This window comes from Corvus hawaiiensis, chromosome Z, assembly GCF_020740725.1.
Source record: "Corvus hawaiiensis isolate bCorHaw1 chromosome Z, bCorHaw1.pri.cur, whole genome shotgun sequence".
NCBI lineage: Eukaryota > Metazoa > Chordata > Aves > Passeriformes > Corvidae > Corvus > Corvus hawaiiensis.
The window spans coordinates 56328549-56350671 of NC_063255.1; the positions used below are offsets into that span (position 1 = coordinate 56328549).

Below are 22123 nucleotides of genomic sequence, written 5' to 3' on the forward strand. Positions count from 1 at the left end.
GCAGCCCCAGCGAAGTGAGGTCACCTAAGGCATCACACTGTGACTCCTGCTCCCTCTTTTTAGGCCTTGACAGCTCAGCCCTAAGCTTACACAGTCAAGTCCGTTCTGGAGCATCCCATAGTTTACGTAACTTATATTTTCCCCTCACAAGTATCTTTTAAGTTCTCCTTTTTAGCACCAGTAAAGGAGTTAAAAATGTAGGGAGATGTTTGTTGTTATTGTTTATGGTTTTTAATTTTTTTTTTTGGTGAATTGTTGGCATATTTCAAGCAACAAGACTCATGGGTTGTGGGGTGATAAGTTGGGGGTTTTTTGCTAAATTCTTTTATTTTTTTTTAAATTCTCACTTCAATTTTAATTCTTGAAGAACAGCTTTGACAACATATATCGCACTCATTATAAGAAGCAAAGGGTTATATCAAAAATTATTAGTATAGAATCACAGGAAACCTGGTTTGGAACCAGAAAAAAATACAAAACAGATATAGATACATAGACACAGGACAATTCTTTTATAATTATTTGGAAAATGTTATTTTCCCCTAATTCTCCTTTTTTTCCTTTATGCGCATATGATGTTTTAACTTTTACCAAAAATGAAAATAAAGACTAATATATTACAAAATGAGTAACAATGTTCATGGTAAGTGTTTGCGCATGGAAATTTTGTTGTTGTTTGCTTGGTTTTGGGTTGTTTTTTTTTCGTTCTACACAAGGTTCAGTTCAGTTTCAATGCTTTTTTGTTTTGTTGGTTTACTGTACAGCATATATCAACAACAGTCCACAATAAATCCTGGAAGATCCAGTATCCCCTTCAGGTGTGATTAATATCCCCTCAATACTCTTTTTTTTTTTTTTTTTGTCTCTTTTATTAATATTATTTATTTCTTTTTTCCTCCTCTCCGAAAGAAAAAAAAAAACCAAAATAGGCCAAAAAAAAAAAAAAAGGCGAAACACCACAACCTCCACGGACGACAGGTCCGTCCTTCTCCCCTCCACGGCCACATCTCTGCTCCCACTCGCCCTTTCTTTTGTTCAGTGTCCACCTCCCGGGCCCCCCCCGCACCCCGACTGCCCCTCTGTGCGAGCGTTCCCTTCTCCGCCGCTCCGCCGCCTCTCTGCCGGGGGTGCGGGATGGGCTCTAGGAGCACTGGATGGACATGTAAGGCCAGTTGAAGCTGCTCCCCGACAGTAGCATATCCCTGATGAGGGTTTCGATGGGGGTTTTACCTACCAAGCGGACGAAGAAGAGCTGCTCGATGACGGAAGAGGAGACGGTGCGCAGGGAGGGCAGCCGCAGCAGCAGCTTCCCGAAGCGGCTGGGCTGGTTGGGGTACTGGCTCCGCACGTACTCCTCTAGCGCGCACTGCGACTTCTCCTGGAGGCTCTCGATGTGCGCAGCATCCGACAGGCCGCAGGCGTCTGCCCACCGCACCGCGCCCGCGGAGGCAGCCGCAGAACGGCGGCAGGCGGGGGGAGAGTGGAGGGAGGAGGTGGAGGAGGAGGAGGAGGAGGAGGAGGAGGAAGCGGGGGGGGAGATGGTTAGTGGCTGGGAACCACATGGGGAAGCGCCGCGAGGATGGGGGGCAGCCCAAAGGCGCACCCCCCATCCCATCCCACCCCATCCCACCCCATCCCGCGCACCCACTGCCAAATAAATAACGCGACCTTGCTGTGCGTCGTCACCACCGTGGGTATTTTCACCCAGGATGCGACGGAGTGCCACCACCCCCGCTCGTCCCAATCACATACACAAACACACCACCCCCCACACTTCCTTTCCACATCCCCCCCCACCGACACTCCGCGCTGTCGAGCGTGGTTTCTGCTCCAGGGAGCCCATCACCGAGATGCTGGAAACCTGGACCAGCCCCCCTTAAATAACGCCGAGAGGAGGAAAAATAAGGTATTGGGGAAAATAATAACAATAATTAATAACGACAATAATATGATGATAAGCAGAGCCGCGCACAAGCAGAGTGAGACACAAGGAGTTTGTTGACATGGCTGCACATCACACAGAGGCAGCGACTGGGACCTGCAGCGGCTGGCAGGGAGCCGGCTGGGGGATGCCGTGGGGCAAGGGAGTCTCCTCTGCTCCTGCCTCGCTGCCAGCGATAGCAAATTTGCCACGTCTTTGTGGGTTGTATGATAAATCCGGTGGAGAACGGCTAGGTTAGTCCTAGCTCGCGCTCAGCAGGCGTCTGTAGCTTTCAGACACAAAGCTGGGGAGACCTGCAGCGGCTAAGCCTTGCCTAAACGAAGCCAGAAAGACTCTTTCCTTATAGGTCCTTCCTGCACCCAAACTGTCACATACGCCTTGCACCTTGCAGAACTACCTGACCTGGGAAAAGGTGTACTAGTCTGAGAGCAGAAACCCTTCACATCCAGGTATTTATATCTATACACGTTATTCTGTGTATATAGATACAAGCAGAGAGGTAGAGATGCATCTGTGCATTTGCACACACAGAGACACATATAAGCACATATCCTATCTCTGAGAACACAAAACCCAAACCAGAGGATAACTGTGCACCAGCTGCTTGTGGAGGGACTCACTCAGGAAACTACAGTCATGGAAAAGTGGTGGGTATCCCCAGATGGTTGAAACCATCCACATTGTTTCAAAGATTAATAACAGATATTAGAAACACCAAACCAAAACAGCAACCAAAAAACCCAACCAAAAACCAACCAACAAAACAGAAAAACCCCAGCCATCAAGACCAGAGCAAGGCGGTCAGGTAGCAGTGCAGTTTAACAGATCAAAGCCAGACTTTGCTAATATATAGATCCATATATGAATTAGTTAATGGGCCCCAAAAAGACATTGCAAAAATGTGAATGTAGAGTTGAGATGTTAGAAAGACACAACAAATTAACAAATTATTCAAAGCTGAAAATAAAATAAAATAAAATCTGTCGCACCGGCATTTCTGAAGCTTAAGTCTTCCCTTATTAAGAACCGACTTTACAAAGATTTCTGAACACCTCTATCTACAGTATTATGGCCTCGAGCAAAAATACAAATAAAACAAGCCATAATTTACTAACTTCTGAGAAGGGGAACCTTTGACCTGAGCTGCGGACTTGGCATTCCTCAGACACACAATTATCTGAGCCAGGCTGCTCTGCTAATCCATACTGTACCTTTAATGCAATGATATTTTGCAACATCTAAAGCACCAGGTTGCAACATATATATCTATCAAAAGCTGGGGCCTGTTCTTGTTTGCAATACATATCAAAACCACAGACCTGTTCATATGTTGATTGCCACAAATCACATTCCATATTTACATATATCTTGCTATTTTACATGCATTATCTGCCCATTATGCATTAGGATCCTATTCAACTTCCAAACAATGCAATATGAAAGGGTCTTACTGACACCATGGCAGGGCTTTTTTCTTTATGCCCCATATGTCATACCCTTAAGGTTAGTAAAATATTTATCAGGCATTTACGATAAGTGCACCTATAAGTGCAGGTCACTGGACAATGCGGATGGGGAACTTGCTCTCTAAAAGGGCGTCAGCCTGGTGTGTGTGTGTGTGTTTGAAAAATTGGCCATGGATTTTGTCTTAGACCTCCAAAAACGCAGAATTTTCTTGTGCCAATAGTATGTATTGGGCTTCAATTATTTCAAATGGTCTGGCATATGCCTCTGCTTGGGTTTTCTTCCTCAGCCTTCGGTGGGAGTGGGAAGGCTTAATTCTCCTTTCAGAATGAGATTAAAAATAATAATAATTAAGGGATCCACAGCTAGATTAGATTATGCAGCCCGAAGAGGTGTAATGCATGGGAGAAATACTGCAATCTATGTTTACTGAAGGTGAATTATTATTCCATCTCAGGAAGTGGGCTAATGTGAAAATCCTCTGTGTGCCTTGCTTTTTTATATGACACTGTGTCAATAAGGGAAAGCTCTATATTTCTTCTTGCAGTGTATGAAAAAGAAATTATGTAAATAAATAACCATTACTGTTCAACACACTCCAGCCTTCCCCTCTGTAGTGGCGGCAGTGTATTTCATGTTACATGTTCAGAAGAGTTTAGTGTTCACAAAATATAGATGTAATCAGCTGGCATCTAACTAGAAATCAAAAGTTCTTATTGCACTGAAAATAGATTTATTTGATTTATGTTATCTGTCTCTGTCTCTTCCCGGAAACAATTATTTATGATGATGAAAAGGTAGATGTAGGAATTAATAATGCTGAAGTTTGGCAGGGGCAAAGGAGATGAAGGCGAGGAGGAGGGTACGGGAGAGAAGGGGAAAAGAGGCAAGAAAGGAGCTGGGTTTGGGTTACTAACCAGCTTTTGGATGGTGTCCAGAATTTTACAGATTGAATACATGCTCTCTGGAGCCCGAATGTAAAAACCACAACAGGAGAAATCCATGTCAGTTTTAAATACTTAGTCCTCAGTGAAGGAGTTTGGACAATATGCCTAAAAATGTCTTTTCTATCATTTAAAGTTTGTTTAAAAGTTGGATGACTTTGAGAAGGCTTCCCATGAATTCCCCTCTGAATATGCAATAAAAACAAGTTTAGTGAAAAGTGGAAATGTGCGGATGGGGGTAAGGGATAGTAGATTACTCCTGACAGCAGTATTTCCATTTTCTGAGATGTCCCGTGTGATTCTGCTCTGAAATAATATTATTTTTCCCCTCCTTCACTCTCCTCTCCACTGTGGGAAGGGGCTTCTCCCCTCACAAATGTTATTACATTTGTTTTTATTATATGTAAGTGAAGGGCTCCTCTAAAGCCACTTACCCTTTTTCTAGCCAAGATCAATTGTTTTGGAAGTAAAGGTGAAGATTGAAGGGAACAGGGAGAGAAGAGAAAGAAGAAGAAATAAAATATTCCCTCAACCATATTCCCGTCAGGAGGAGCCTCCTTCACAGGGCCTTTGGCGTGTGGAAGGGCTGAGGCACAGGCTAGACATTTTCCAAGCTCTGCTTGGGAAGGATCTCTCCAAGTTGGGTCTGGGGAAAAAAAAAAGCTTCTCCTCTACTGTCCCCTGTGTATTGATGAGCTCCCTGAAATGAATGGGAAAGTCTGGGAGTCTGCAGGCAGGCTATGGAGTTAAATCACCCCTGATAAATGCAGGCAGGTCTCTTTGTCACTCTTGAAAAACATGTTTCCATCAAGAAGACTTATTATGATAAAATACATTAAAATGTCGAGTTGGCTATTCAGTGAATCTTCCATTTGTTTTAAGATTTGCACATTATCCTTTGCAAAGAAATATTCCCTCCAACGCTGCGAGACTGCATTTGCACTGGAAGTAAAAGGGGGCAGTCACAGTACATGTCTCCGACCACCCTGCATACAAATTAGGTACTCCTGTCTAAATAAATTATCTGATGTTCAAATCGATATTAATACTACATTTGCTATATTACAATATAGTGCAAATTTAGGAGTCATTTTAATACAATGTAAATACTATCTTTCGTGCTTGAAAGGCAACAAATATTGATGGATTATAAACTCCTCAATGTTAAACAAGGCCTTTGAACGATTTGCCATCTTTGTTCAGGAATGCTTTTAATTTTGCCTTGGCCTAGTTTTAAGTCACATTTATTGGAACCATTTAGTTATTGCTAATCAGGAAAAGAGGGGAGAAACTCATACAAGAGAGGAGCTACGGGATGGGGAGAGGGGATATAAAAATGAAAAAGAAAAAAGAAAAACAAGAAGGAAAGGTGGCAGTTAGCCACATCATGATGATAATTAGAATAATAATTTAAAAATTACACTGCCCAGACTCTTATCTTGCCCTGTTTGCATTTCATATATTTCCTTCACATAGTTCCCCTTGATGTTTATAGATTCTCCCTTGCAGGTTACAATAATAGTATACATATTATATTCTTATAGGCTATGACCAGAGCACTTCAGAGGAAATGCTAATGCAACTTTCCTGCTAGTTAATTCAAACCATCTATCACAGGGAAAAATTGTTAACATGCATGTTTCCACTGCCTACACTTAATTTGATTTTGGGTTTTAGTATTATTTTTTTGAAGGGGCTGTGTGTTAAAGAGCCAGTATCAGTGGCAATGAGGGAGAGGTTGATCCCTGGACCGGAGTGTACCCTCATCAGGCACTATGCTTTCTCGGCCTCCAGTCCCCTTCCTTTAAAAATAATTCTATTGAAATATTTTTCCTAATTTTCCCACTGGTGGTTTGGGGGGTTTTTGATTTTTTTTTTTTCCAGACGTCTCGCATCCCCAACCCGTCCCCTCACCTGAGGTGAAGAGGACGATGGCTTTCAGGCAGCTGTACTCAGCCGAATCGACGTGCAGCGCCTTCAGCTTCTCCACCTGTTCCTGGAAGATGCGGATGTGGTCCATGAAGGCTACAACGCGGTCGGCCGACATGGGGGAGGCGTGGAGGCCGGCGGCGGCCAGGAGTGGGGCCACATGGAGGGGCATGGAGCACTGGGCAGCATTGAGGACGAAGAGCTCGCTCCAGGTGAGCCGCAGCAAGGCCACCTGGTCGGTGATCTGCAGGTCGGGGAAGAAGGGAATATTGCGGGCCCACTCGACGGCGCTGAAGAGCAGACGGGCGGCCAGCTCACAGATGTTCTCGATGCCCATGATGTTGTTGGGCTGCATGCACTGGCTGCCGTAGCGGGAGGTGGGGTAGGGCTCGGCCCCGCAGCAGGAGGGAGATGTATCCCGAGAGATAGCAGTGCCCGTTCAGAGGGTCGCCGTTGGTCAGGGCGTACTGGCCGGGGTTGGGTTGGGGTGGGCGGCATTCTTCCTCGCTGAACCGCTGACAAAAAGAAGGAGAGAAGGAGAGGAAATGTGCATCCAGGAGTCTCGCAGGCATCGCCCCGGCGCCGCTGCCAGACAGCCGGAGACAATGCCGGGCTTCTTCCCCTCCCCGCCGCCGCCTCGCCCCCGGCACACGCACAGGCACGGACAGACAGAGGCATGCGGAGCCGGGCAGCTGCCGCCGACCTGCGTTGCGCCCCCCCGCCCGGCCCCTGCATCGGCCCCGACCCCTGCTCAGGCAGCCTCAGCCCAGCGGCAGCCAAGCGCGTTCCACCCCCCCACCCCCCGACCACAATGCAGACAGGCTTCACAAAATAAACAGATTAAAAAGAAAGGAAAAAAAAAAAAAAAAAAAGCCAAGGCAAACAAGACAAATCCGCACACAACCCTCTCTTCCCCCCTCCTCTCTCGTAACAAAAGAAAGCCCCACACGTAAAAAAAAAAAAAAAAAAAAAAAAAAAAAAAAAAAAAATCAAAGAAATCCTCCGGGTGGTGAGAAAGTGGAGTTAAAAATCACAGCCAACTGTAAAAAATATAGCCAAGCTCTGTTGTGAATCCCAGCTCATTGCCCTGACAGCACTGAGATTTACAAGTAAACTGACATGTCGCTTTTAAAAATAAAATATTAAATAAAATAATCCATAAAAACAAATGCGTCCATATCTTCAAAAATACCTTGTCGTTACCCTTCAAGCTGGAACAGGTCGCAGCCCTCCAGCTCCCCACTGCTAACTTTATTACACAGAACCAGCTTTCCATAGAATCCCCCCTCCCCCGCCCAGCAAAGTTTTCCCTGCTAAAAGGAAGAGAAAGGTTAAATATTATCAACGGGAAGAGGGAAATAAAACAAAATTGTCCGAACTTACAATAGCCAAACATTCGTGGAAAAAAAAGGGGACGGTGTAATTAATATCTTTGGTGAGCTGTTGCCACTGCAAAAGCCTGCAGTCAGCGTTGCACAGTGAATGCACAAGCTTGCAACTGCAAAAACACTGGATTCATTAACCATCTCCACACAGAGCGTAAGCATGCCTCGAGTCCTGAAAGCTGACCAAAGTTGTTGGTTGTTTTTTTTTGGTGGTTTTTTTTTTTTTTTTTTAGTGTGTGCGTGTGTTTTACTCCATCAGTGCCAGCGTTTGCAGCCGCTTGCCATGTAAACAAATGTAACTTCAGGGGAAGATACGGCTACTCAGGCTTGTACCCTGCCACACACAGACACACACCCGCACAACCGCACACGCTTGCTGGTACAGACCCGCACACGCAACCACTCATGTTTCTGGCGTCCACATTTTTCTCAACTTTCTCTTTTCTTCCCAACGAGCCCTCCTCGCCACCCGGGCCAGACCTCTGTCCTGCTGCCCTCCAGCCTACCTCTCCCTCTTCAATCTACTTGTAAACCTGGCAGATATTTTTCATTTAGCTGCGAGCACATTTCTCACTTTTTGTTCATTTTTTTATCCTCCTTCCATTTAATTTTTTTTTTGCTTGCCTCCACTCTCCCAGGTGCCTACCAACAGCCCCTGCAGCTACCAATGAAGCCGTCATGTTGTGAGCTCTTTCAGATCTGGAGCAGCTTAATTCCTTTTTCTTGCGGGCATATAAAATAAAGTTTTAAAACCCCTGATCCCGCAAAATCAACTATTTCGCTGATGTGACATCTTTAGAACATCTTTAACGATGGTCACAGGGTAAATTTTAAACCGAGAAGACACGTTTCTAGGAGAAAGGAGGGCAGGGAATCTCCCTACACGAGAATGAGTATGAGCGCAAGGAAAACCACAGCAAACTTTTGGAAAGGAGGAGAAAAAAAAATAGCAGAGCAGTTGGAAATGGTGGGGACTCCCGCTGCCAGATGCAGGCTGCGGATGCTGCTAAAATGAGAAGAAGCGGGTAAAGAGGTTATAAATCGAGATTTGTATGAAGACTTTAAGGAGAGGGTGGAGTTGATAAAGAAATAAATGAGCAGCATGCTAACAAAAAAAAAAAAAAGAAGGAAAGAAGGAAAAAAGAAAGAAAGAAATGTCAGAAGTACAGAAACATGGTTCAGTCACAAACTTTCCTTTGAACGCATGGAATGAAAACAAGGCCAAATCTCGCACAGAAGCACCCTCCGGGGCACCGGGAAGCACAGGGAAGCAGGGATACAGTAGCACATTTCCTCCCTTTTTCTTTTTTTTTTTCGTTTTTTTTTCCCCTTCCATCTTTTTCACACCCTTTCCTCTTTCTCTAATTAGATGTCTTTCATCTTTCTTCCGGGAAAAATGAGCCTGAGAGATGAATCTACCGAGAAGTATTGCAGGTTTAAAAAGAAATGATGGGGTGGAAAGGGTGGTGGGGAGGGGGTGAGGGGAAGGAAGCTGAATGGAATCACATCTCGTACGGGAGAAAGATGTATCTCCCCCACCCTCCGGTCTCATGCCAACAATAGACAAAACCACATCTAAAACACGCACACGCACACACGCATACACGCGCGCGCAGGGGAAAGTGGGGATAGCAGCTAAATGATAAATATTTAGCAAGAAATTGTAGTAATAATAATAGTAGTAGTAGTAATAATAATAATCAATTATTATTATTATTAATAATAATAATAATAATAAAAATTCTCTGCAAAATGATCAGGAAAGAGGAGAGTGTGGGCAGTGCCGGAGAAGGGGGTGGGGAGGAGCAGGAGGGAGGGCAGGAGGCACAAACCGAAAAGCAAAAGAAAACACCACCAACCACCATCGACAATAACAACAGAACCTGGTGCAAAGCTGCCAGATGGAGTGCAGGCAGACGAAGAGATTGACGTGTGCATGGAAATATATAGAGAGTCCTGGATTGCTACGAAGAGCCGTAAAAAAAAAAAAAAAAAAAAAAAAAAAAAAAAAAAAAAAAAAAAAAAGTATATATTACATATATATACGTGTGTGTGTGTGTATTTATTTTTATATATTTATATTTATATGTGTGTGTGTTTGCACGCCGCGCGTTTGCGCGTGTGTATATATATATGTAATATGCATGTAGGTGCGCGGGTGTGTGCGCGTACGGACAGGCAGACACAGACAAGACGGAGAGCCCTCGCACACGCATGCCTGCACAGCCACGGGGAGAGGGGAGAGATAGCATAGTAGGGAAGAAATATTCACCTTCCCGCCTCATGCCCACTTTGAGGCACTTCTTGAGGCGGCAGTACTGGCACTGGTTGCGGTGGTGCTGGTCGATGGGACAGTTCCTGTTGGCGCGGCATGTGTAAGTTAAGTTCCTGCGGACGCTCCTCTTGAAGAAACTTTTGCAGCCCCTCGCAGGTGAACTGGCCGTAGTGCTTGCCGCTGGACTTGTCCCCGCACACCACACATTCGATGTGCTGCTGGCTCTGCCCCGAGCCCTGCTGACCCGCTCCCTTGTCTCCGGCCGTGCCCGGCGTGGAGGGGGGTCCCGGCTGGCTGGGGGTCTGCGGGGTGTGTGGGGCGGCCGAGCTCCCCTGCTGCTGGGGCTGCTGCTCCCGGGCCGGCTGCGTCGCGGCGGGGTTGGGGGCCGCTCGGATTGCCCCCGGCCACGTCTTCCTGCGGATCTCGCCAGCTGCTAACTACCATTGCCATATCTCGGGCCCAAAAAAGTGCTGGGGGAGCGGCGCGTCTCGCTGCGGGCTGCCGGGGAGTGAGGCGGGGAGCGGGGGGGTGGCGGCCGCCCGGGCGCCGGGGGCGAGCGGAGAGCTAAGGGACCCTTGCTGCCGCCTGCCTCCGCCTCGGCTGCCGCCGCCCCGCCGCTGCCCTGCTGCCGCCGCCGCTGCTGCCGGCTGGAGCCGCTCCTGCCGTTTTCTTTATTTTATTTATTTTTCGCCGCCGCGAGCCCCCCTCCTCTCGCTCCCCGCTCTTGCTAATTTTTTTTTTTTTAGAGAGGGGGAGGGGGCGACGGAGGATTTTCTCCCTCTCTCTTTTCCTCCTCCTTTCCTTTCCTTTCCTTTCCTTTCCTTTCCTTTCCTTTCCTTTCCTTTCCTTTCCTTTCCTTTCCTTTCCTTTCCTTTCCTTTCCTTTCCTTTCCTTTTCCTTTCCTTTCCTTTCCTTTCCTTTCCTTTCCTTTCCTTTCCTTTCCTTTCCTACGCTCCCCCCCCCCTCTTTAAAAGACCCCCGCCTGACCGCTTCCCCCCTCTGCGCCCGCTCTCCCCCGGCTCTCACTGCCTCTCCTCGCCCTCCCCCCCCCCCCCCCCCCCCCCGCCGCCACTTCAAGTTGCAAAATCAGAAACGGCAAAACAAGGCTGTCGGGAGAGGCATTCAGGAGAGTAACACGCCGGACACGCACACGCAGGCAGACACGCGCGCAAACGCCCGGCACACGGCTCCCCACTCGCGCACACGCACACACGCACGGGCACAGGCACACGCGGTCCGGGCGCTACGAGCGCGGAGGATGTGCAGGCATAGAGGAAGCCGCGGCGCCGCCGAGGAGGAGGAGGAGGAAAAGGAGGAGGAGGTGGAGGAGGAGGAGGGGAAGGAAGAGGAGGAGGAGGTTCGCCGCTCGCCGCTCTCCGCTGCCGGGGCTCGGCCGCCGCCGCTCCCGCGGAGGCTGCTGTCGCCGCCGCTGTCGTCGCCGCCGCCGGTGCCGGTGTGGGCTCTCGGGGAGGCGGGAGGTCGAGAGAGGAGCCGTCCGCCGGCGATCAGAGTATGGAGGTGTCCGGGGGCCAGGTCCAGGGCAGGGCGCCGTCAGCCATTCAGGGCGGCGGAGCCGGGGAGCGCGGCGGAGGCGGGCGGGGAGCTGAGGCAGTTTGATCTCCTGTCGCGGCGGCGAGGAAGGAGGAGGAGGAGGTTGCCGGTCGCTGCTCTTTCTCTCCCGAGCTGCTCTCTCTCGCTCTCTGTCTCTCTCGCTCGCTCGCGCTCTCTCTCGCCTTTTTTTTTTTTTAAAAAAAAAAAAAAAGAAGAAAAAATCGCAGAAAAAAATCGGATGTGACTAAATTCGCAGAGGAGACGAATTCACGGCGAAGTGTAAAAATAGAGAACGGGAATAATAATGACACTTGCAGGAAAAAGAGAGATCCAAAGTAGGTCGGTAAATAAATCCTCTTCCTTTCCTCTTTCTTGCCTTTTCCTTCTTCTTCTCCTGTGAGAGCGCACGATACTGGTTGCGAGGAAAAAAAAAAGAAAATCGGTGGAAATCGCCCCCAAAAGATTCTCTTTTTTGTTTGTTTAGTTTCCTAAAAAAAGTATTTCGTGTAAAAACTCATCACCCAGAAGAGAAGCCCTCCCCCAAAATAAAAAAATAGGCAAGAATGGTCAGAATAATAACGGTATTAAGATGTGAACGCGTTCTCTCTCTCTCTCTCTCTCTCTTTCCGGACTTTCCCCCTCCCCCCTGTTTCTCTCTCTCTGCTTTCCCCCTTTTTTCTTTCTTTCCTTCGGAGTTTGTTTTTTTTTTTTTCAGTTTCACCTCTCTTCTCTTCTCCTGCAGGAATGAAGCGAAAGACACAAGGAGGAAGGGTGGAAAAAAGAAGAAAAGGAAAGAGAAGAGGGAGATGAAGGGGGGGGGGGGGGCACACAACTAATAGAATATGCAAGAAAGGGAAGGGGGGGAGAGAGGGAGCTAGGGGGAGAGAGGGAGAGAGAGGGAGAGAGAGAGAGACCCAAAAAATGAATGCGTTTAAACGGGAAGCCTAGCAGAGCAATGTTCCGAAAGGGGGATCTGCGCGAATGTCTGTATATAGTGAACTTTGACACTACTATTGAAACTGACACGTTTCTATGGAGATCGCTGCCTTATATGGAGCTCGTGTCAAGGAGCCAGAGAAGGGCTGCTGGCAACTGATAATCAAAGGCGACTGACTGGTCAGAGCCCTGAACTGGGGGGAGAGAAAATGGGAGGCTAAGGTTAGCCAAGCCTCCTTCACTCCATTGGTTACCCCCCCAGGCCCCCCCCTCCAGCGCTTTTAGCCCCTCTTTCTTTTTTTCTTTCTTTTCTTTCTTTCTTTTTTTAATTTTTTTTTTTAATTTTTTTTTTTTTTTAATTCTCCGCTACCTACTGACTGGGATGGGGAAGGGAGGGGAGGAGGGAGGGGGGGAGGAAGGGGAGGGGAGGGAGAAAGGGAGGGAAGGAGGGCAGAGAGAGGGAGAGGAGATTCTTCTGACAAGCACAATTTACACTGAGATCCCCCTGTGCTGCTATTTACTTTGAGACCTGATTAGTATGGGTCGTCTACGGCCCCTCTACCCCCCCACCCCATCACACACATGGCCAGAAGAGGATGCATTGCGATAGGCAGAAAGGGAGAATTAAAAGGGGACGATGTGGGTTTCCTGTGAAAAGTTGGTGTGAGGTTTTTGTTTTTTCCGTTACAGATCTGAAAACGGGATTTGTCTCCCGCTTTCCAGCGGTATTAATGATGGAGAAGGAAACACTCGCGCTGCACGGAGGAGCAAGCGCCCATGTATGCGCACCCTTGCAAACACACGCGCTAGAGTCCACACACATATTCAAATCCCCATATGGTCCCATCCCACTTCGGGCTATTTTTACCGCCTGTCCCTCGTCCCTCACCCTTCATTCCTCACCTAACATGTCCACCCGCAGCCCCGCAGGTCTCCACGCTTCTCGCGGGGGTTTCACCCCTACCCTTTAATTTTATTTTGGAGGTGTGTGAGCAGTCAGAATAACCCCAAACGCCCTGCAAGCAATGCCCTCCCCCTCGCTCCCCTCCTCCCGGATCCCCCGATCACCCGAAGTTGCTCCATCCGTGTAGGGGGGATGCACGGAGGGGGTGGTGGGGTGTTTCTCCCCCTCCTTCCCCGCCGCTCCCCTCCGCGGCGCCCGGCGCCGATTCGGCCCCGGCGAAAAGGAATCGCTGGCTCCGGCTGCCATCTAGTGGGCACGGAGCCGTCGGCCCTGGGGGAGCCCGGGAAGCGGGGGGTACCGCGCCTGTCTGCAGCCTTCCACCCCCACTCCCTACTTTTTAAAATAAGTTCTTTCCCTTTTTTATTTTTAATTAAAAAAATGCACTGAGGAGAAGACCCCCTTCTTTTAAATTTCCCTCTCTCTTACAAGCCTGCCTTATCGGCAGCTTCCCTTTTTTCAGTGGTCTGAAATTTGCCTTGGGTCGAAAGACTGCATGTGACAAAGAAGAAACAGACTGTGAAAACGGAACACCTCCCCTCCGCAACAAAAAAAATCCCACCAAAACTAACACCCCAGGCCCTCTACTCTACACCATACCTTTCTTTTAGCTCCCATAAAAGTTTATAATCAGATTAGAAGCTGGATGGAAAACCTGCAGGAAGAAAGGGAATGAAATTGGTGTCGGAAGTTTTATTGTTATTGTTTATTTTTGTAAAGTTATGTTGCTTTAATTAAAAGTAAAGACAAAAAAAAAAAAAAAAAAAAAAAAAAAAAAAAAAGCCCCTCAACTTTGATGTATAGTGATCACAATATTTTTTTTCTTTCCCTGTCAACTCTGAAATCTGAGGCTGGGAGCCGCCTGAAGAAAAGATTCCTTCATCATTTCTAAGATCAGAATAAAAGCTTGATTTTGTACTGAAATAATGAAGAGATTTTCAATGAGTCCCTCAGCCAAGCCGTCTCTGTTGTACATTGCACTGATAAAAAGGATGTTATTGACTATGCAAACAGTAAGCTTCTTTCCTCTCTCTCCCTCTTTCCAAATAAAGTCTCCGTCCTGTCTCTTGGTCAGTGAAAAGGTGAAACGAATAAGATTAAACAGGACAAAAAAAAGCAAGCTCCGTATGTATATCATCTACATTTTACTCCCCAGACTGTGAAGAGACGGAGTAAAGAGGCAGAGCAAGGCACGGAGAGAAGGGGGGGGGGGGGGGGGGAGAGAGAGAGGGAGAGAGACAGAGACACAGACACAGACACAGACAGAGGCAGAAAGCCTGAGAGAAGGTGGACGGACCCAGCAGCAGCCTCCCGGCTCCTCCCGGACCGGGCACCCTGCCGACGGTCCCGACTCCCCGGGCCACCCCAGGCAAGTCGCCGCTTCCTTCCTCGTGGTTTCAGGGGAGAGGGAGGGAAGCGGGGCCGCGACACTTGGCAGGGAGACCTTCCCCAGTCCTCCTCCCCCGGGCCACCTCCTCCACTGGCGTCATTGTATTTGGGCATCCCGTTATTTGGGAGGAGTGAGAGGCACCTAGTCCTCGTTCTGTCCGAGATTTTTTCTACCTCCTCGATTCCGTTCCCCTTTACCCCTATAGAAACATGTGTGGGAATTTCTTCTGCTCCCCTCGTGTCTCACAGAGGTGACCCACGCGGGTACGGCAGGCACCGACCTCATGTCCCAGGGCCAGCTGCAGCGGCAGGGCGCCGGGCTGGGGAAGTGCAAGCATTCCAACGTTCTTCTCTTCCACCTGCTTTGTTTGTTATTTGATCACCTAATGAAAAGATCGATGGCAGCTTGTTTATCTAGGTGATAGTGTCAACAGATTACAGGGGCAGTAATCAGATGTTTTCCAGCCGGGCTGGGCACAACTGTAATACGGAGGGAGGCTAAACATGCTCGGACTCTGCTGGTATGGGCAGCGGGGGTTGTGCGGCAGGGAGAATTTTTTACCTTCGCCTGGCTGGAAACGCTCGGTGGTTTTCATTCGCTACGTGCTGAGGGAAAGCAAATTTTAAACGTGGTTTGTAGAAATAGCCTATGGGTGAAGGGCCGGTGAAGTTGCAGGAGTCCCGAGGAAAAACTCATCTCCGATGTCCTGTGGCTGTGCAGTATAGCCTGTTGGGGAGAGGACCCGGGATTTTGGACATCCATCAATAAAAAAAGTCTCATGCCTCAGCTAACCAGGTTAAATCACAGTTCAGTCGACGAGAGGCATTTCCTCTCCCCGACAAATTACAGGAACACTTTAAAACGGTCCCAACTCAAATTTAATTGGGAAATGAGCTTTGATTCCTTTTTTAACCTCTGTGGATCTGGAATGTGTAAAGGAGACCGCACTGGGAACTTAGAGACTTAATTTTCCCTCTGTCGCACCAGATGCTACTTTCCCCAGGCCAGGGTCCAGGCTGTGATCTGAAGGTGGAAGAGTTTTGGGAGGATTTAGGGGCTGGCTTTGGTTGTTTTTGTTTGGTTTTCTTCCTCCTTTCTGCGTCTTTCTTCACCCCCCTCTCTCTCCCTCATGTAACCCAGCCTGGAATGGCACTGGTTCCTCTCTTATCCCCTCCAGAAAGGAAAAGTTCCTCTGGAGATTAGTGGTGACAACGTTTACACTCTGTTTCTGACAGGGAGGGAGGTGGATTGGGGGGTTAGAGTATAATATAAATGGTAAAATTGTTTGATGGTATTATTATTTTGTGAGTGGCCAGGCTGCTTCACTTGCCAAACTCCACATGGATATATTTATAAAAATGTACTCTCACACACAGGGATGTACATACAAATATACACATATATACACACACACCTAAGGAATGGGGTAGACAGAGGACAGTAAGTGCACACTTACACAGGGTGTAGTGAACAGCTTTGATCTGCAAAAACATGTCATTCTTGCTCTCAATTTTTAGCGTTTGCAGTCATCCCCATCTCTGACCTGTGGACACCTACAAGCTGTAAAACCAGAGCGTTGTACTGGGGTTTCCCCCATCCCCTGCCTGGATCCCTTGGCTGAAGCTTTTCAGGCAGCCCCTCACTTGGGCCAGGCCTGTTGCAAAGTGGATGTGAATGGTCACACTGGGACACCACCCCCAGTCTTAACTGTGTGTCCCAGTCCTGCTGCTCCCCAGGTCCTTCCAGCCAGGCTGGGCATGGCAGTGCTGTTCCAGGCCTCCACAACTGATGATGCCCAGCCAGGCCTCATTTCCCATCAGCGATGCTGGGGCGTTTCCTCACAGGCCTTTTCCTCCATTTGTCTTTTTTCTCCCTTTCTTTTTTCCTTCCCTTTTCTGCCTCCCCCCCAGCCAGACCTGAAGGATAACTAAGTTTCTTGAGGAACGCAACACATGGTGGGCTTGCAGAAGGTGGTGCTTCTCGAGGAGAGGGCAGTCACCCCCTGCTCTCAGCAGGTGGTCTCCGGCGAGTGGTATCACCCTGGGGAGACAGGAAGAAGTCGGGCTACCTCATCCCGGGGGGGGGTCCGTGCTGTTCGTTTGCTGCCTCCTGCAGTACCCACTCCGCCCCTGTTCTCAGGGACGCACGCTGGGATGCTTTGTGCCGACCCTCGTTTCTTTCTAAAGGAAGCCTGATGCTGTGGGTTTGCCCACCCCACCTCAAACATTCCGGGTGGGTGTCTCTCTCCCCCCTCCTGGTATCGCTGTCACAGTCACCCTAGCCCACCGCCCAGGCCGTTTCAATACATTCCACCAAAGGCGATTGACCTTGGGAAACAAGGCCCTCCACCTTTCCCTGCTCAGCTCCCCCTCCACCCGTCTGCCGCACATGCCCGGGGCCACGCCATCATGCATATCCTGCCTTATTTATTTATTAAAAAACCCAAACAAAACCCCCACTCTTCGGAGCGTACTTTTTTCCCCCCGTATCCTCTGTGAAACATCATCTTGGAATCACGGCTGACATCCCCGCGATATCCAGAGCTGCTGCTCATCGTAGCGGGTCTCGCATCTCACGGGGTATTTTGTGTCCCACCCCGCCGAGGTGTGCCCGCTCTTCCTCGCCTTCCGCGTGTGTTTAACCCAGAGGCTCGACCGCCCTTCCCCTCCGCGCACACCGCCTGCTTCCCTGGAATTATTTTGGAGGGGATTGGCAAAAAAGCAGTGTGACAGCGGCCCTCGCAACTCCCCCCGCCACGCCCTCGAGAAGGCAATCTGCCGTTCCCGCAGCCTCCTCGGCAGCGGGTCCGCGCCGAGCCGGGGTTTGTCATTTGTTAGCACTCAAAAGTACCGAACTCCAGTGCCAACCAGAAAGCAGGCGCTCGTCATGCCTACAAACAGAAACGCCTGAGCACCCGACAGTCAGCCTTCTCTCCCCAATTAAAAAAAAAAAAAAAAAAAAAAAAAAAAAATCTGCGCTTGGAAGTAAAAACCAAACCAAAAGCAAAACTAAAAAAAACCCCAACCCAACCAACAAACCATACAACAAAATAACACTGTCTGTATGAGGACGGGAGAGAAGGCACCCAAAGCGAAGGCCACTTTTCTAACAGCACAGAGGAGTGTAGCAATTCCTAAGAAGAGCTTCAGGAACCGAAACTGATGACCTTTGGATGCGAATCAAACCTTCCTGTATAAGGAAAACTTGGGAATAATTTTCAACACACTCGTGAATCCAGGACCACTTACTTACATTCGGCATAAATAAAGCTGCGGTGATCTGAGCGCTGAAGCCAAGAGAAACAAAATTTTACAAAAGCCACTACCATGACGCTCTGCACTGAACAGCTCTGACTGTATTTGAAACATTTGGCTTCTGTTAGGGCCGAATTTGGTGGTTTTATGATTCTGAATTAGGCTGGAGATTTTGATGAAGAGCTGACGTTTAGAAATGAGTTTGTAAGTCGTGAGATTGTCGTGACAACGCCATCGACTGCAGTATATAATAATTTCCTTAATAGTTACCTGTCAGAGATCTCATTTCTTTTACTGCTGGGATTAGTCTGTCAGGAGTAGGTTTGAGCTGGACTTTACGCAGACCAGAGACCGGCTCCAAGATTTTTAAGTATTTAATGTCACTTTCCCCCCGGCATCTGAGATAAAACTGTGCAAAAGTATATTTGTTAGGAAAAAACTCAGCAGCAGCTATATAATCATATTTATTCATCAGAAGTTGATCTGAGTAATAAACCTTAGCATTTCTATTGAAACTGTCAGGAGCAAGATATGTTTATTACGGCGTATTCTGTCTGCGTGGGGAGGACGGGGGTGCGCTGTAGATAAAGTTTAAACGAAACAGAATAAACACAGCAGATCGCTCCAGCCCAATACAAAAGCTGCAAATGACTGCTACATATTTTTCTATGCAAAGGCTTTTTTATTTTTCTTTTTTTTTTTTATATAATTATTCACACCTTTCTAGAGTTTAAGCCCAGACATATCCAATGGTGTCGTTAATAAGTTACACAAAATTGCCTGATCCTATCAAACGGGTCTAGAGTTATATGTTTTGTTGTTAACCCCTTCCATCGAATCTTCTGAAGCTGAAAGGGAAAGGGAAAGGGCTTTTGTCCGAGTTGATCCTTGGCTATTCTGGGGCTCAGGTTGGTGTGAAAGGGACGAGGAGGTCGCTTGAAATCTCCTTTTATCTACTCCTATTTTCTCTCTGGATCAGCAACTTTGAATAGACACCATCTAATCGCTCGTAATGGAAAATGAAAAAAAAAAAAAAGACCCCAACAAAAAACAACTGTGTGTATGCTCTGGGAGCTGCGAAAATGGTTTTGCGGGGGGCTGCCTGGCCGAAGGGGTGCGTGCCCTTGAGTGCGCCAGACAAGGACCAGCGTGAGCAGCCCCTGCTGCCGAAGCCTGCTATGCGCGCACCCTGCGCCTCCGCGGAGACATAAGCGTGCCCCGTCCCTCCTTCCTTCCCCCCCGCGCCAGGGTATTCCCTGTCTGGGGCCGGGTTGTTTGGGGGTGGGGAGCAACCAGCACCACAAGAGAGCCCTTCTCGGTGCCCGGGCTGTGAGGACCTTTCTCGGGGAGTGATGCTCGGAGTTGCAACAGGAAGAGTGGACCCGACGTTATTTTCCCTCTCACCCTCAGACCCCTGGATTTTCGTAATTTGCGCTTATTGCAGATACTTGGACTGAGAGACAGTCCCGCCCGCCGGGAGTGGGTAGCCCCAAGGAACCGCCGCCGTGTGGTGGGCAACCAACTCCGCACATCGGCCAGGCACAGACGGAGGTGTCCGCAGGTTTATGGGGATCATCCTGCCAAGGCTGGTGTTTCTGGTTTTTTTTTTTTGTTGTTGTTGTGTTTTTTTTTTTTTTTTTTTTTTTTTTTTTTTTTTTTTTGGGGGGGGGCCTGTTTTTTTTGTATACTTAAGGGGAAAAAAAAAAAAAAAAAAGAGGTGGGCAAACCTGGGGGCCTCTGGCAAATAGAAGAGGCTTTGTTCTAGAGGCTCAATCCAGGGCACTATCTCTTCCCTCCTACCAGCTCAGAAATTGGCGTTTCTTTCTCAGTCTGGGATGCTTTTGCTGTAAATTCCTTCATGTGACTACTTTGTTGCTAAGGCTACAAGTTCCCATCCCGACACACAAATCTTTTCCACTCCAGGAGCAGCTCAAGTCCTGGGCAGAAGTCATGACTTTAGAGACTTACTTCAAACTCCTTGGAGTGCCTCCCTGCTAAATACCTGCTTAAGTCTGGAGGTTCAAATGAAGCCTTCCCCCCTCCATCGTGTGTCACCCCCCTCCTTCTCTCCCGAAGTACGTTTTGCTGGGACTTCTGGTAAATAGATGGCGAGAAGAAACACAGTCCAATAAGGATTAAATTAAGTAGAAGAAATCCAGGCGGTGTATATTTTGAAGCTCCGATGGGGCGTCAAACTGATGTTTAACACATTTTTTCCACTCACTGTGCACAAGTCCTCAGCCCCCATTGCCTTGTTTAGTTTTTTCACCCCTAAGGAGGCGGCAGTTGTGGGAGGTGGACAGAAAAAGGCTCCCGCGACCCACAGATCTTTTCCGATCTTTAAATGCCATGGGAAAGGGCAGGAAGACACCGTGTCCCCAGGCACGGCTGCGGACACACACACACACACACACACACACACACACACACACACACACACACACACACGGGCTCCTCCAGTACCGAAAGACCGAGGTGGAGTACTGGGTAGTCGTCCAGGCTGTCCCTAAATGCAGAGCTCAGGTGGAAGTTTGTTTGTTTTTTTAGCAGAATTACCCATCTCCTTCTTCCCCCCTCCCCTCGCCTTTCTCTTGGTTGCACCGGTCGGGAAAACAGAGTTTTATCTCCCCGGCTCAGCAAAGCGGACACGCGTTTGTGCACGACTGAGCCCTCCAGCACCGCTGAGAGGGTGGCTCTCCTGGATGCAAAAGGAGAAAAAACCTCACCAGAACCCTCTCAGCCTCCCCCCCCCCCCAAATCCCCAAGAAGCCCCAGAGACGCTCTTCGCTTAGAAAAGTTAAGCGTGACTTAGTAAACGTTTGTAAATGCAAATAGAAATGAATAAATAAACCTCAAACCAGGTAGTTTGGGTGTAATAGTTTAGCAGGACTAATTGCAGACAATGAAGCTGAAATGACTTCTCCAATTAGCTGCTGCTTGGAGTTTATTTGGAGGAACTGTCAGCTCTAGCGATGGATAATTGCTTTATTGCTCACAAAACTATCATCTATTTAGAACATATGTGCTAATTACTCTGGATGGGCGTCGGAAAAGAGACCATAAATCTATTAGCCCTTTAAAAGTCTAGGATACTGCTGAACGACCAAACTCCCTTCCTTGGAGCTTAAAAGCAAGATTCGTGCCTGGAGGGTAGTCTTTCCACAAAACTAAATTAAAAAAAAAAAAAAATTCAGCCGCATGTATACCAGGGTATATTTGTGACCTCACAGCGGGAGGGAAAAGGATGGTCATCTTCAATAAAGGAAAGCCTCTTTCTGTAGACCAAACTGGTGCAATAAATCACTGTCATAAACCCGATTTTCCTCTTTAGCCTTGCACTATTTTTTCCCCCAAAAGATTAGTTTAAAAATCTTTTAATTGGATTACTCTGGAAAATTAATCTCCTTTGGGCTCGCCAAGTTTGTGTACCAAATATCTGGAATTAATTCAGTGCCACAAAACGCATGCACGATGCCTTTTGTTCGAACTAGCTAAAAAAGGGACAGGTAGGGAAGGTGGCATTTTGCCGTACGCATTTATATCCCCTCGCAGTTCTCTATGCATATTCATTGCTGTATGTGTGGCAATGTACCCCATAAAATTGCTATTGTAAAGGAGATAAACAGAATTGTCTACTGGACTGTGTTGTGGGTCAAGACACCAGTGCGGGGTGAGGAGTTTCAGGGAAAAAATAAAAAAAAAGGGAAAAGCTTTGGTAGCCCAAGTAATAGTCTCCCAGGCGTCGCGCACTGAGGGGCATACCTGGGCCGAAGCGGCTTTCCGTCGCCACCCGCCTCTGACCACTCCGCTGGCGCGCACTCCCTCCGCGTCGCTTCAAGCCACTCCGCCCTCCCGCCCCCGCTCCTCTCCGCTTCTGCGGCTGGCCCCGGAGCTGCTGCACTTTCGAGGCCGTGTGAGGGGAACTCCCCATCCCGGGCACCCTCTGGGACTCCATGGGATCCCTTAGTTTTCAGCCCGATTTGAGTGTGAGCAGCATCCTGGTGAGGTGTGGTTAATTGCGGGGGCGGTGGGGAATTAGAGGCGTAATGACTTGTCAGGGGGGTGGTAGTGACTCTAACGCACTGTCTTCCC

At 48.3% G+C, this 22123-nt stretch overlaps 2 protein-coding genes across 2 annotated transcripts; one reads left to right on the forward strand and one right to left on the reverse strand.

The window, feature by feature from the left end:
• Nucleotides 1–286: 286 nt before the first annotated feature.
• Nucleotides 287–10783, reverse strand: NR2F1 (nuclear receptor subfamily 2 group F member 1). Its single transcript, XM_048291819.1, is given in 7 exon segments — nucleotides 287–1422; nucleotides 6265–6673; nucleotides 6675–6764; nucleotides 6766–6794; nucleotides 9937–10087; nucleotides 10089–10322; nucleotides 10324–10783. Coding segments are annotated over 7 exon segments (1260 nt in total). The 5' UTR covers nucleotides 10390–10783; the 3' UTR covers nucleotides 287–1141.
• A 223-nt stretch (nucleotides 10784–11006) lies between these two features.
• Nucleotides 11007–14311, forward strand: LOC125320400 (ran GTPase-activating protein 1-like). The gene is made up of 2 exons (XM_048292681.1): nucleotides 11007–11449; nucleotides 13117–14311. The coding sequence occupies exons 1-2, from the start codon at nucleotides 11198–11200 to the stop codon at nucleotides 13120–13122; spliced, it is 258 nt and encodes an 85-aa protein (XP_048148638.1). The 5' UTR covers nucleotides 11007–11197; the 3' UTR covers nucleotides 13123–14311.
• Nucleotides 14312–22123: the final 7812 nt, after the last annotated feature.

Excerpts from the sequence above, each read along its gene's own strand:
- LOC125320400 (XM_048292681.1), top strand. The coding sequence starts at position 11,198 with ATGTGCAGGCATAGAGGAAGCCGCGGCGCCGCCGAGGAGGAGGAGGAG.